The sequence below is a fragment of the Heterodontus francisci genome, chromosome 17, assembly GCF_036365525.1.
Source record: "Heterodontus francisci isolate sHetFra1 chromosome 17, sHetFra1.hap1, whole genome shotgun sequence".
Lineage (NCBI taxonomy): Eukaryota > Metazoa > Chordata > Chondrichthyes > Heterodontiformes > Heterodontidae > Heterodontus > Heterodontus francisci.
Genome location: NC_090387.1, coordinates 47,533,230 through 47,546,717, shown reverse-complemented (window position 1 = coordinate 47,546,717; position 13,488 = coordinate 47,533,230). Strand labels below are relative to the sequence as shown.

At 40.2% G+C, this 13,488-nt stretch overlaps 1 protein-coding gene across 6 annotated transcripts in view; it reads right to left on the bottom strand.

The window, feature by feature from the left end:
• Positions 1-13,488, bottom strand: part of phkb (phosphorylase kinase, beta) — a 368,089-nt gene that overhangs the window by 203,978 nt on the left and 150,623 nt on the right. For all 6 annotated transcript variants that reach the window (XM_068049379.1, XM_068049377.1, XM_068049380.1 and 3 more), the window contains one exon: positions 9,778-9,873. In XM_068049379.1, coding sequence (XP_067905480.1) covers positions 9,778-9,873 — 96 coding nt within the window. The remainder of the gene's footprint in view (positions 1-9,777; positions 9,874-13,488) is intronic.

The window sequence follows — 13,488 nt, the reverse complement described above, 5'->3', positions numbered from 1 at the left end:
AATACAACAGCTAGGCGAACACCAATGATGGGAGACTGTATATAATGTAGGCCAACAGCCATGGCTCCGGACCTCTGTCCGTGTTTATGATACTAATCCAAGCCTTAGTATTAGTTGTAAGACTCTTCATGCTTTGCCATTTGAGGCGCCTTTTTCAACAAATGTGTTATAAGACATGAAGCTTAGAGCTCATGGCGTTTCTCGAAAATTGTAAAATAATTAATGATGGTCCGATAAGGATATCTTCCCCTCAGCTGGGGGTATTGTAAGATTATTAGGTTACTAAAAAGTTACTAACCAGAATACAAATGGTTGAACTCTAGCTATTATAAACTAACAACTGACTTATTATCATTAACTAACATTTAGCTTTAATAGAACCCTTCTTTGCAGTATGGTAAAGTAGGAAAACTTAGGAAAGGGCATAATATAGGCAAGATGTCAAGGTAGAGGGATTCTGAGAGATTATGTCAAGTTTTAAAATGCTTACTTGCAGCAATAAAGACCTTGAGAGCAGACAGTGAAAACAGCTTCTGTCAGAACAAAATGTAGATTTGTCTCTCAATGAGATAAGAAGCCATGGAATGTAAAAACAAAGGCATTACCTACGTAAATCAGAAGAGTTAGCAACAACCACAAAATGATCCTTGGTTGGTTAAGAAAGGCATCCTTTAATACAAGGCTAATAACTAGTTGGGGAAAGGGAGAGTTAATTAGAAAGCAGCATGATAAAAGATGCCTTGTCTGCATCTCTGTATGGCTGAGGGAACTTTTTGAACAATAAGAGGAACTACGAGAGAGACAGAGAGAGAGAAAGCTTGAAGACCAAAAGTTGCAACGAAAACCAGTCATGCACTCCAGCCCTCCAGTTTCTAGTTCGGGTAGTATCTGTGTTAGACTGTTAATCACTGCCTGAGTTTGTGACTATAGTTTATCTGAAAACTTAATAAACTTTCCTTAATGAAATCAGTTCACAACAAAGCTTTGCTGCCAAGTCTGTTCCTGCCTTAGAAGGGGACATAAACCTCTATCTCATCTTACACACAGGTGACAGGGTTATCAACAGTATTCAATGAAGTGCCTATGGTTATATGGTTTTATGTACTACAGAATTACTAATTTGTTTGGCTGAATTCCAGAAAATAAATTATTCCAGGTACAGATAATTTTTTGATCTCAGTTACCAGAGGGTATTGCATTTTGAGTAACCATACCTAGCCACACAAGACCTTGAAGGTCCCAAATTCAATCTCTGGTCTGTGCCAAGCTGGTTAAACTCTATGGGGTCAGCTGGGGTGATGTGAGGTGTTGCTTCCTGTAGAAATGCACCCCAGCATCATCCATTGCTTTCAAACGTTGGGGAAGGGGTTAGGGACACAGTGCAGGGGTTTAGAGGATGAATAAAAACAATTCCACAGTTACCTATCAGGATCCTATATCCATGTACCATCAAAGCAGCATTTGACCGGGTACGGCATCAAGGAGCCGTAGATAAACTGGAGTCAATGGGAATCAGCCATACCCAGCACAAATGAAGATGATTGTAGTTGTTGGAGGCCAGTCATCTCAGTCCCAGGTCATCACTGCAGGAGTTCCTCAGGGGAGTGTCCTAGGCTCAACCATCTTCAGCTGCTTCATCAATGACCTTCCCTCCATCATAAGGTCAGAAGTCACGACGTTCGCTGCTGATTGCACAATATTCAGCACCAATCGTGACTCCTCAGATACTGAAGCAGCCCGTGTCCAGATGCAGCAAGACCTGGCAATATCCAGGCTTGGGCTGATAAGTGGCAAGTAACATTCTTGCCACACAAGTGCCAGGCAATGACCATCTCAAACAAGAGAGAATCTAACCATCTCCCCTTGATGTTGAATGGCACTACCATTGCTGAATCCCCCACTATCAACATCCTGGGTGTTACCATTGACCAGAAATTGAACTGGACCAGGCACATAAATACTGTGGCTACAAAAGGTCAGAGGCTGGGAATTCTGCAGAGAGTAATTTACCTCCTGACTCCCCAATGCCTGTCCACCATCTACAAGGCACAAGTCGGGAGCGTGATGGAAGTCTCTCCACTTGCCTGGATGGGTCAGTTCCAACAACACTCAAGAAGCTCAAGACCATCCAGGACAAAGCAGCCCGCTTGATTGGCACCCCATCCGCCACCTTCAACATTCACACCCTCCACCACGAATGCACAGTGATAACAGTGTGTACCATCTACAAGATGCACTGCAGCAACTCACCAAGGATCTTTCAACAGCACCTTCCAAACCCGCAACCTTTACCACCTAGAAGAACAAAGGCAGCAAATGCATGGAACACCACCACCTGTAAGTTCTCCTCCAAGTCACACAGCATCCTGACTTGGAACTACATCGCTATTCCTTCACTGTTGCTGAATCTAAATCCTGGAATTCCCTTCCTAACAGCCCTATTACAGTACACCTACACCCCAAGGACTGCAGCGGTTCAAGAAGGCAGCTCACCACCACTTTCTCAAGGGTAATTAAGGATGGGCAATAAATGCTGGCCTATCCAGTGACACAAAGAAAAAAAATGAACTGAACACTGTGCAATCATCAGGAAACATTCCCACTTTTGACCTTATGATAGAGGAAAGGTCATTGATGAAGTAGTTTAAGATGCTTGGGCCAAGGTCACTGCCCTGAGAAACTCCAGCTGCAATGATGGTAATTCAGTTCCTAAGAATATAGTTTGATGAGAAGCGGGGATACACCAGGGAGCGACATCATAGGGCAAGGAATCATGTGGGGTAAACTTTTAATTTTTACAATAATTTAATTAAATTAATCAACTATAAAGCAAGACTAGATCAATTAATTATCATAAAACTAAAGCTAATTTGAAAATTTATCATATAATTACAATCAGTGTTCAATTCATTAATCAAATCTAGAAATAAAATGAACTAGAAAGGGATAGCAAATCTAAAGGGTTCTGAATTTTTCAGTATATTAAAATCTGAGGAATATAGATAAGAGCTAAGTAAAACATTTAAATTAACTCCCTATAAAATAAAGTGACGTCAGCACAAAGGAATCAGCTGAATGGTGAGTAGCTGGTGAGTCTTTACTTATTTAAATCTTAAGTTTATTTCTGTTAAATCAGTTAATAATCTAATAAATAGAGGCATGACAGGGCATCTTGTTCCCATGGAGAGCAAATCCTGTTCCATGTGGGAACACCAGGACACTTCTTGTGTCATGGACAACTACATATGTAGAATGTGTCCTCAGCTGAAGAAGCTTGAACCCTGGGTTTCGGAACTTGAGCAGCAGAATAAGAAAGAGTAAGATATTGGGTGGGGTCAGAATAAGAGGGAATCCAATAAGGTCTAAATTAGAGTTACAGTGTATGTATGTGCATGCACGGAGTGTGGTCATAGACTCATAACGGCACAGAGGGGACACACTGGAGCAATCCAATCAGACCCATTCCGCCGTTCTATCCACACAGCCCTGCAAGTTTATTTCCCTCAAGTGTTCATCCAATTTCCTTTTGAAATCATTCATCGTCTCAGCTTCCACAAACCTCAAAGGCAGCGAGTTCCTGGTCATTACCACTCGCTGCATAAAAAGGTTCCTCCTCACATGCCTCCTGCATCTTGCCCAAAACCTTAAATTTGTCTCCCCTAGTCCTTGTACCATGAGTTAATGGGAACAATTTTTCTTTGTCTACCTTATCTAAACTTGTCATAATCTAGTAAAACACTATCAAATCTCCCCTCAATCTCCTTTGATCCAATGAGAATAACCACAGCTTCTCCAACCTAACCTTGTAACTAAAATCTCTCATCACGCAATTCTCTTTTGCACCCTCTCAAGGGCTCTCACATCCTTCCTAAGGTGAGGTGACTAGAACTGGACACAGTACTCTAGTTGTGCCCTAGCTAGAGCTTTATAAAGGTACAGCAGAACTTCCATGCTTTTGTACTCAATACCTCTATTTATAAAACCCAAGATCCTCTATGCTTTGCTAATTACTCTCTCAATATATCCTGCCACCATCAAAAATCTATGCACATGAACCTCCAAGTCCCTCTGTTCCTGCACAGTCTTTAGAACTGCGCCATTAAGTCTATACTGCCTCTCCCTACCCCTTCTGCCAAAATGCAGCACCTCACACTTCTCTGCATTAAATTCCATCTGCCAACATGTCTGCCCATTCTGCTAGCCGATCTATCTATGTCCTGTTGCAGTTGATTGGTATTATCCTCACTGTCTAACACACCTCCAAGTTTGGTATCATCAGCAAATTTTGAAATTTTACTCTGTATTCCAATATCCAAGTCATTTATATATAGCAAAAAAAAGTAGTCCTAGTACTGAACCTTGGCGAACATCACTATCTACCACCCTCCACTCTGAAAAACAACCATTTACCACAACTCACTGATTTCTGTGTTTAAGCTAATTTTTTATCCAAGCTGACACAGACCCTTTTATTTCATGAGCCTCAATTTTGTTAACCAGCCTTTTATATGGTACTTTGTCCAACACCACCTTCTCAAGGGCAATTAGGGATGGGCTAAAATGCTGGCCTAGCCAGTGACGCCCGAATCCCATGAACAAATAATTTAAAAAAATTTGAAAATGAAGCGGGTAAATAAGGTTGGCGAGGTGGAGGCATAGGTAGCCAAATGGGAGTATGATGTTGTGGTGATAACAGCTACCTGGTTCAAAAAAAGGGCAGGACTGGGTACCAAATATTCATGGACACAAGGTGTTCAGGAAAGATAGGGAATGAAACAAAGGAGGAGTCGTCGCAGTATTGATTAAGGAGAATATTACCATGCTGGAGAGAGAGAATGTCATAGAGGGGTCAAGTTCAGAATCTTTTTGGTTGCAGCTAAGAAACAATAGGTGGTACCATTAAACTATTGGATGTATTCTATAGGCAACCAGCGAGTTAAAGAGATATGGAGGAACAAATTTGCAAGGAAATTACAGAGGTGCAAAAAATATAGGGTATAGCTATGGGGGAAACTTTAATTATCCTAATATAGACTGGGATAGTAAAGGTGAAAAGGACAGAGATGGTGAAGAGTTTCTAAAGTGTGTTCAGAAGAATTTACTGCATCAGTATGCTTCCAGTCCAACAAGGAAGGGGGCATTGGTGGACCTGGTTCTGGGGAATGAAGTGGGACAAGTAGATCAAATGTCAGTAGGGGACTATTTAGGGGACAGTGATTACAGTATCATAAGATTTTGAATAGCAATGGAAAAGCCAAGGAGCAATCCAGAGTAAAAATAATTAATTAGTGGAGGGCCAATTTCAATGGGATAAGAATGGATCTGGCCAGGGTAAACTGGAATCAAAGACTGGCAGGCAAAACTATAATGAAACAATGGGCTGCCTTTAAAGAGGCAATAGTTTGGGTTCAGTCGAAGTACATTCCTACGAAGGGAAAAGGTCGGGTAAACAAAGCCAGAGCTCCCTGGATGATGAAAAAAAGAGAATAAATTGAAGTAGAAAAAGGGTGCACATGATAGATATCAGGTTGATAATACAATAAAGAACCAGGCTGAATATAGAAAGTTCAGAGAGGGAAGGGAAAAAAGAAATAAGAACAGCAAACAGAGGATATGAGAAGAGACTGGCAGCCAAAATAAAAGAGAATCCAGAAGTCTTCTATAAGCATATAAATAATAAAAAAGTGGCAAGAGGAGTAGGGATAATTAGGGACCAAAAAAGGGATTTACACATTCAGGCAGAGTACATGGCTAAAGTACTAAATGATTACTTTGCATTTGTCTTTACCAAGGAAGAAGATACCGCCAAAGTTGTAGCGAAAGATGAGGTAGTTGAGATACTGGATAAGCTAAAAATTGATAATGAGGAGGTGTGAGAAACGCTGTCTGTACTTAAAAGTTCATAAGTCACCAGGACCGGATCAAATGCATGAGAATACTGAGGGAAGGAAGGGTGGAAATTGCAGAGGCACTGGCCATAATCTTATAATCCTCCTTAGTTACAGAGGTGGCAACAGATACACACTTGTTCAAAATAAGCCCAGCAACTACAAGCCAGTCAGTTTAACCTCAGTGGTGGCAAAGCTATTAGAAACAATAATCTGGGACAAAATTAACAGACACTTGCACAAATGTGGATTCATTAAGGAAAGGCAGCACAGATTGGTTAATGGCAAATTGGGTTTAACTCATTTGAGTTTTTCAATGAGGTAACAGAGAAGGTTGATGACAGTTGATGTGGTGCACATGGACTTCAAAAAGGCATTTGATAAAGTGCCACATACCAGGCTTGTCAGAAAAGTTGAAGCCCATGGAATAAAAGGGACAGTGGTAGCATGGATATGCCGTTGGCTGGTGGGGTTTCCCAGGGATTGGTATTAGGACCACCGCTTTTCTTGATCTATATTAATGACCTAGACTTGGGTGTACAGGATGACACAAAACGTAGAAATAATGTGAACTGTGAGGAGGATAGTGATAGGTTTCAAGAGGACATAGACAGGCCGATGGAATGGGAGGACACATGGCAGATTAAATTTAATACAGGGAAGTGTGAAGTTTTACATTTTTGCAAGAAGAATGAGGAGAGGCAGTATAAAATCAAGGATCCAATTCTAAAGGGCACGTTGGAGCAGAGGAGCTTGGAGGTATACGTGTGCCATTGATTGAAGGTTGCAGGGCAGGTTGAGGAAGCGGCTAAGACGGTATACGAGCTCCTGGGCTTTATAAAGAGAGGCTCAGACTCCAAAAGCAGGGAAGCTACGGTGAATGTTTATAAAACACTGGTTCGACCTCAGCTGGAGTACTGTGTCCAATTCCAGGCACCACACTTTATAAAGGATGGGAAGGCATTGGACTGGATGCAGAAAAAGTTTACAACAATGGTTCCAGGAATAAGAGACTTCAGTTACATTGGCGAAGTTGGGGCTGTTATCCTTCGCGAAGAGAGGTTTGAGAGATTTGATAGTGGTGTTCAAAATCATGAGGGGGCTGGACAGAGTAGATAGGGAGAAACTGTTCCCATTGGCAGAAGGTTCAAGAACCAGACAACACCAATTTAAGTTGATTGGCAAAAGAACCATGTGAGGAAAAGCTGTTATACGCAGCGAGTGGTTAGGAATGCACTGCCTGAGAGTGTGGTGGTGGTAGATTCAATTGTGGATTTCAAAAGAGAATTGGATAGTTATCCGAAGAGAAAAAATTTTCAGGTCCACGATGAAAAGGTGGGAGAGCGGGACTAGCTGGGTTGCTCTTGCAGAGTCGGCACAGACACGACAGGGGGAGTGGCCTCTTTCTGTGCTGTAATCATTCTACGATTCTATGATATCCTCTATATCTTATCAGGGTGGTTCTGCTTCTGATGCAAATATGAATACCAGTTTAATCTCTATCGGTTATTCCAGTTATTCTGTGACACTTCTCCCATTTTCAACAACTTGCAAAGTTCGATCCAAATTTTCAAAGCTCCGTGGATTTATTACATCGGTTTCAAAGCTTCTTACCAATTTCAATTAGTACGAGCATAGTGAGAGTTCAGTCATTGTTCATTTCCCCATATGCAAACAGTAATTAATATCTATCCTAAAGCACCAGTTATTATAATCTACATATACTTCAGTAAGCAAATATTCTCGACCCTGTCTACAATTCAAAGTTCCCAACAACATGACAGGCTACTTGGATATAATAATAGGTCAGCCTCATCTCCATCCACGGAAGAACTTTGTCCCTAATGAATCAATGATAAATTGGGAAGTGTGTGTGTCCACATTAATTCACTGCTTTAAATGCATTTTACCTTCTGGTTAATATGAACATGTGTGTTGAAGGGCGTGGATGTAAGCCCCATCTTCTTGCAAGTCACATTTACCTCTGCACTGGCAAAAACACATGCAGAACCTCATGCCACATTAATAAAAATCCAATTAACAGGAACTGGAGTCTTCTCACTCTTTTCCAGACCTACGCAGTGGCGCAGTGGTTAGCACCGCAACCTCACATCTCCAGCGACCCGGGTTCGATTCTGGGTACTGCCTGTGCGGAGTTTGCAAGTTCTCCCTGTGACCGCGTGGGTTTCCGCCGGGTGCTCCGGTTTCCTCCCACAGCCAAAGACTTGCAGGTTGATAGGTAAATTGGCCATTGTAAATTGCCCCTAGTGTAGGTAGGTGGTAGGAGAAAGGTGGGGACGTGGTAGGGAATATGGGATTAATGTAGGATTAGTATAAATGAGTGGTTGTTGGTTGAAACAGACTCGGTGGGCCGAAGGGCCTGTTTCAGTGCTGTATCTCTATGTATTATGAAATAATTATTAAAACAAAATACATTTTGAACTCTTATCTTTCTTTTCTGTGGCTCCAGTCTCTATATACAACTAATACAGTTTAGAGAAAACAGTAGAGCACTTGTAAAAGAAAGTTTTCCCAAAAGAAGGGAATTTATAGCATCATTTATTGAGATCATTTTGTTTTACCCATGTCACTCTTGAAAAAACCTAATTCAAGCCCTTCGGGTCTATCAGTCAATCAAACTTGTCTAACCCGAGTGATCACAGCACTATACCATTTTTCATAACACTGAAAATGTTATTCAAATCGGTTCCGAAGCACTTAGATGAATGCTCCCAGAGACCTTGCAGGAACTCACATAGAAATAATAATGTTGCTGTTAAAATAAGCCAGCTCTATATAATTAAAAAGCATTGCTCAGTTTTGCAGATGGAAATCAGCAAACCTAACACTATCAGAAAGAGCACAGATGCACAGCATCAAAGAAACAACGGCAGTGAGAATGTTGAGTTTTGTGTATGCAGCTGAGGAGTAATCAATCAAACTTTTAATAGATCCATTATATTGCTGAATTGCTAACTGCAAATGAAAATTGCTGATTTACATGTTACGATTAATTTTCTAGAGGTAACTTTTAATTTGGGAATTGATTTTTTTCATGCAAGACAAATGAAAACACCTGGTTTGAGAAGCTGGCAAACAAGCCTCGGGTGGCTAGAAATCAAGGGATGTTCCATGTTTATTTAGTATGGTCATATTGGGAAGTGTAAAGACCCTACATAATGGGAACCCCACTTAACATGTTGATGGAGACAGTGTGTCTGCAACTACCTCAGTCAGGGGTTTAAAATATTTATATGATTTCCCAGAACAAAGAGAAGATTTAAAGTTCAAAAATCTCTCCAAGAGTGCTTACAGAGTTAGAGAGCTGAGAGCAATAAAACCGCAGGTGGCCTTGTTTAGTTGAAACCAGAAAGCCTAGGAGAATTTGTTCTGTCATTGTTAGCAATATTAATTATTCAAGTGGATATCAGGAATCAAAGAGAAGATTTGGAGTTGGAAATAATTAGTTTAAATGCTATCTGGAACATCCCACATTGCTATGGTGATAGATGATGCAGGGGGGGTGGGGGTCTACTGGTTTTTTGATCTGTGTGCTCGCTGACACAGTCAGTCAGTTGGTTTTTAGACAAGAAGTTGACTTTTGGAAATCAGTTGAACTCAGGAGCAAAGAGGCCATCGGGAACCAGGGGTGTTTCTGTTTTGAGTAAGGCCCGTGCTCAAGCTGGGAAGTCCAGGTCCAGGAGATCTGATATCTCAGAAAATAACTAAGGAATTAAAGAAATGTATTAAGTGAATTATAAATCAACACTTGTTTTCATGCCCTCCAAGCATAGGTTTCAAAATAACAAAATTATTAACAATGTAGAATTATGTAAGTATTTACCTCTCCTTTTGTAAGGATGCACTGATTGTCTCCAGAACTACTTACATGTGACCTTGATTCTCGTGGAAGCAGTGAACACAAGGTTTGCCTGTTCCTATTATGAGCGTCAAAATCAACAAAAATAACTGACCAAGAACACCCCTATAAATAAAATCAAAAGCAATAATACATTTTAATCATATTTTCTATATAAACACACACATACATACAAGGAAGTATTTTTCACTATTATTTTTTAGGATTTCAAACGTGACAACAACAACTACTTGATTTAAATAGCACCTTTAACACAGTAAAACATCCCAAGGTGCTTCACAGGAGCGATTATCAGACAAAAAATAGACACTGGCAATTTTACATTTGGCATTGTTTAGACGATTTTTACAATACACTACATGAATGGAGCCGATTAGACTGCCTATTTATGAACAAAGGAAAGGACCAAGGCCTGGTGTCAAAGGGAAGAGGTATGAGGAATGATTGATAAGCCAGGACTGTTCAACACTGAAAAGATATGTTTCAATGAAAATCTTACAGAGGTATATGATATGTAGCAGAGTAGAGGAAGTAAACCCAATACTTTCAGATATATAAGAGCAGCAGCACAAGTTTAAAACTGTAAAGCTTAAATGTAAGACTGATATATTTCTTTACACAGTAAAGGATGAATAGCTGGTATCTGTTGCAAATAAGAGTATTTGAAATCAGGATACTGGACTCATTTAAGAAACAAGATGCTGAGATGGAAAAATGTACCAGACTTTACCTGGCTAGAAACAAAGCTGAAGATTATGAAGGTTATGATTAAATTGTTGGATACAACATTTGATAAATTTGTGGGTCCAATTCTTTTGGGATCACAGGAATATCCTCACTGGCCAGGGTTGAATAATGCAAATTTGAATGTAAGGATTATATTCTTAAACTTTTAATCTATTGGAGTCAGAGAGTAATTTCACAAAGATTTATCTTTCAAAAGTAGTACTTTATTATTCACCTCTAACAGTGGATTACCAAATCTGGGCAATTTCATGGCATTGCTGGAAAGCAACTGGAAAGAACTGGCTTGAAGACTATCTGTTCCTCTGACTCTGGTTTCTTGTGCATGCTCTCTTCACCCTACCACTGGCATCTGTACCTTCAGCGCCTAGGCCCCATGTTCTGGAACTCCTTTCGTAACCAACTGCAGCCACTTGTCACCAACAGCCCCCAACCTCACCCCTGCCTCTCCATCTCCTCCTTTAAGAATTTCCTTAAAACACGCCTCTTTAACCAAGATTTTAGTCACCCCTAATACTTCCCTCCTTGGCTTAGCATCCACTTTTAACTTTATGCCTTTGCAAAGCACCTTGGAATGTTTTTCTACATTAACAATATATAAATACAGCATACATACGAACAAATTAGGAGCAGGAGTAGGCAAATTATTGTTGAATGGATTTCTGTCATTTTGTATGTTTTCAGTAAAAAAAAAACAAGGGGAAGTATTTTCTATGCAAATGATGATTTTTTTTTGAAAAAGAAAATTGCAGTGACTATCTTGCCAGTAGGATACATCCTTCTTTAGTAATTAATTTTCAGCCTCATTGATATCAGGTATTTCACAAAACTCATCAGCTGCTCTCCTGAGGTAGATTAAATGTTGGGGTTGATCCAGAGGCATCCAAGCCCAGAAGAATCACCACAAACTGAATCTGGCAGGTCTCACAACTGCTAAAAATATGTTGTTCTGGAAACATATAGTCTGATAGCCAGAAGCTATTGTGGTGCTTTTAAAAAAAGAAACAAAACAGGGAATGTAGTATTTTGTGCAGAAATTCCTATTCCTACTCTGTCCCCCTCCATTATAATATGAAAAGCTCATAATAAATTTAGCTTTTTTAAGTAAACTTTTAAAAACACAGTTCTGTGCAGACTGAATTCCCCTTTAAGAATGTCTACATTTTTAAATTTTATATAAAAATATCTGAATATGTGTCAGCCATACACTGAAGGCAGTGCATGTTCTATCTCCAGCATGCAGGTGCAGCAGGCAATTAGGAAGGCAAATGGTATGTTAGCCTTTATTGCAACAGGATTTGAGTACAGGAGCAAAGAAGCCTTGCTTCATTTGTATAGAGCATTGATGAGGCCACACCTGGAATACTGTGTGCAGTTCTGGTCCCCTTGCCTGAGGAAGGATATACTTGCCATAGAGGGAAGTGCAGCGGAGGTTCATCAGACCAGTTATCTGGGATGCTGGGATTGTCCTATGAGGAGAGATTGAAGAGACGTGGCCTGTATTCTCTGGAGTTCAGAAGAATGATCTAGAATGGCGGAGCAAGCTAGAAGGGCTGAATGGCCTACTCCTGCTCCTATGTTCCTCCCTTTCTCCCTAAACTGTTGCCTCCTTGCCCTGATTCATATGTCTGGTGGATCTATGAATGGTGAAGGATCTTTAATCCTATTCTGCAGCCTGATGTGCAGGCACCCTGTGCCTCCACCACCATGCCACTGTTTCTCTCCTGCATGGCCATGGGTTTTGAGCTCAGTTCTGGCTTCCTAAAGCCTTGTCTTAGCAATTAGTTATCATTATATTCTATGGCCACAATGAACATTGCAGCTTGAAATCTATGCAATTTCACTCTTTATGTTCTTAACGTTAGGCGTCTAGAAAATCCATTTTAGTTTCTTTTGCCTTAGCTGCAGAATTTTGAACATATGACTTTGAACTGGATTTGCAACAGATTTGAATAGAATACTTGGATCGCTCAAAATCCACTCATTTTTTCCCTCACAGCCTGTGAAAATCTGTATTTCAATACCAAAAGTAAATTACTTGTGTAAATCTGTTCTGTCATAGAGATGATCAAAATACATGTTTCAAATCCATTTGCATCAATATATTTATGCAAGATAAGTTTGGTGACTGCATATGCTTATACTAAGCAATTCCATATCACCTAATCAAATTTCAGTCAAGAAATATGATGTTGAAACCAATTTTGAAATGGGTTTGTTGCTGAGGACTGAATGATAAGGACATGGTTTAATGGAATTGCACAAGATGATATTTAATGTGCTTGCGCCAGCACACATTCAGTATCTGGTCTGGGTTTATGTTGATAAAATAACATGTTCTTTAATATGTAATTTAGCTGTAACACGAGGTTTGTACTGTCCACATGCAAGTGAAATTTAATTGGCACATCCAACACATCAACAATCTATTAAGATCACTGAAATGGTAATGCTATCATGTTCTCACTCCAATGAAGTCAACCAAAGGTAATAATGCCTATTCTTACTTCATCCAGGCACTTCTGCAACTTCTACAAGTCAGTACAAGTACAGCACCCACTGTTCATTTTTGCTACGATTAAGGGATGATGGTGCCGCAATCTCTTTCAGCCTGTTAAACAAGTCAACTAAAAGAGATGAAGAGATGACACTTCCTCTAACTGTGAGCAAAGCCATGGAGGGCTCACTAGTTACATCAGAAGGCATTTTGCAATTACTTTCTCTTAAGCTACTCTTTTAAGGTAAGCTCAGTGAATTTTCAGCACATTGGTAAAGATACATTTCAACTTAAACATTGGCGTTCTTTTGCTCCAAAGATAATAGCAAATATTGGAGAAAATTGCCACTGGTTTTCTGCGGTGTCACAGGGGAATAGCAATGGGTGGGTTGTTGCCAGTTGTGCACCACTGGGTTCAGCCTGAATGAGTAGGCATGGAAGGTAGCTAGAAGTGACAGTATTGAACTTTTGATGGAAGC